A 1490-nucleotide genomic window follows, 5' to 3' on the forward strand; every position below is an offset into this window, starting at 1 on the left:
TATTTCACTCAAAATTGAAACTTTTCACGCGCCCGCTTGGAAAAGTTTCATAACGATTTCGGCCGTTTTTTTAGTCACGCTTTATAAAAAAGGCTTTAAGATAATTTCGATGTGTTTTGTCGCCATGTTTAATCCTCAAACTACATTTGTATTTATAAATACAGTCCGTTCCTGTAAGATTAGAAAAAATACCTTTGTGTTTGTACTCTTTGCACTGTACTGTTTGAAGAGTGGCCTACTAAAACCATTCGTCGGTTGTCGTTCGTTCAGAACGACTCTCTGTCCCTCTGTCTGTGCCGTTCGTGGAGTGAATTTATCTATTTTTGTGTTTTCGTCACAATGGCTGTGAATGTGCACTTTACCGGGGCAACGATGGAGAATCTGTCCCGTATCGAATTGCTAGCATGGGTTAATCGAACACTGATGTCGGAGTTCAAAAAGGTCGAAGAACTCTGCACTGGAGCGGCCTATTGCCAGCTGATGGACGTTCTGTTCCCAGGCTGTCTGCCCCTGAAGCGCGTCAAGTTTTGCACGAACGTTCAGCACGACTTTCTCAACAACCTCCGGATGTTCCAGAACGGCCTGGTGAGTTTGAAGGTTGAAAAGTCGGTACCGATCGAGCGGCTGGCGAAGGGCCGCTTCCAGGACAACTTTGAGTTTTTGCAGTGGTTCAAAAAGTTCTTCGATGCCAACTACGATGGCAAGGAGTACGATGCGCCGCTCGCCCGAAACCATGTTCCGATGGCCTACGGTGCTGTGAGCGTTCTGCGTCCGAGTCAGCGGCCAAATCTGAAAGTACCACCAGTAGGCGCAATCGGTGGCAAAGAGAGAACCCGATCGACAGACTCGGCCGCTAGCATCGGGAATAGTGGTGCGTTGGATTGAAAGTGTGGATCGAACGGATGATATTGATTTGCTTTTCGGATCGTTTGCAGAAAAAGACGGTTCGAAGACGGACGGTGATATTATCGAAGAGCTTTCGATGGAGATCGGCGATTTGGCGATAAAAATGCAGGACGCCGAAATGGCCAGAGATTACTTCTACCAAAAGCTCATGCTAGTGGAGAGATGGTAAGTGAAAGCTACTCGGATCCGACAGAGCTCTTTTTGATGCTGGGGAACTTATTTTCGCACAGGATCCAGGAACACCAAGATGAGGCAAATGAAGAGTTTTGTGGGAAGGTGCATAAAATATTGACGGAAGGCTCGGATTAACGTGGACTTCTGTTAATTGTTGATATGGATGTCCCAGTGGCCTGCACAGCGCCAGCGGCCTGCAGGATGTGCAAATAAATTTTAATCTGTTCCGCTTTGTTTTGTTTTAACTTTATTTGTTCACTTCTAAAACATCATCAGTTTTCACATAGCTTTCCCCGTTCCGTTCGCGGACAGTTTACAGTTCGGTGCGGCCGCAGAGTGCCGTAAATGCCTATCGGTGTAGTCGGGGTCAAATGCACAATACTGTCTCTCTGATCGCTCAGAGATAATTC

The 1490-nt window shown here is 46.6% G+C and overlaps 1 protein-coding gene across 1 annotated transcript; it reads left to right on the forward strand.

The window, feature by feature from the left end:
• The first annotated feature begins 339 nt into the window (after nucleotides 1–339).
• Nucleotides 340–1215, forward strand: LOC128277150 (microtubule-associated protein RP/EB family member 1-like). The gene is made up of 3 exons (XM_053015594.1): nucleotides 340–871; nucleotides 936–1071; nucleotides 1137–1215. The coding sequence occupies exons 1-3, from the start codon at nucleotides 340–342 to the stop codon at nucleotides 1213–1215; spliced, it is 747 nt and encodes a 248-aa protein (XP_052871554.1).
• Nucleotides 1216–1490: the final 275 nt, after the last annotated feature.

This window comes from Anopheles cruzii, unplaced genomic scaffold (assembly GCF_943734635.1).
Source record: "Anopheles cruzii unplaced genomic scaffold, idAnoCruzAS_RS32_06 scaffold04233_ctg1, whole genome shotgun sequence".
In the NCBI taxonomy this organism is placed as follows: Eukaryota; Metazoa; Arthropoda; class Insecta; order Diptera; family Culicidae; genus Anopheles; species Anopheles cruzii.

Coding starts and splice junctions, on each gene's coding strand:
- LOC128277150 (XM_053015594.1), top strand. CDS start 340: ATGGCTGTGAATGTGCACTTTACCGGGGCAACGATGGAGAATCTGTCC. Junction 872..935: donor CGCTAGCATCGGGAATAGTG/GTGCGTTGGATT, acceptor GATCGTTTGCAG/AAAAAGACGGTTCGAAGACG. Junction 1,072..1,136: donor CTCATGCTAGTGGAGAGATG/GTAAGTGAAAGC, acceptor ATTTTCGCACAG/GATCCAGGAACACCAAGATG.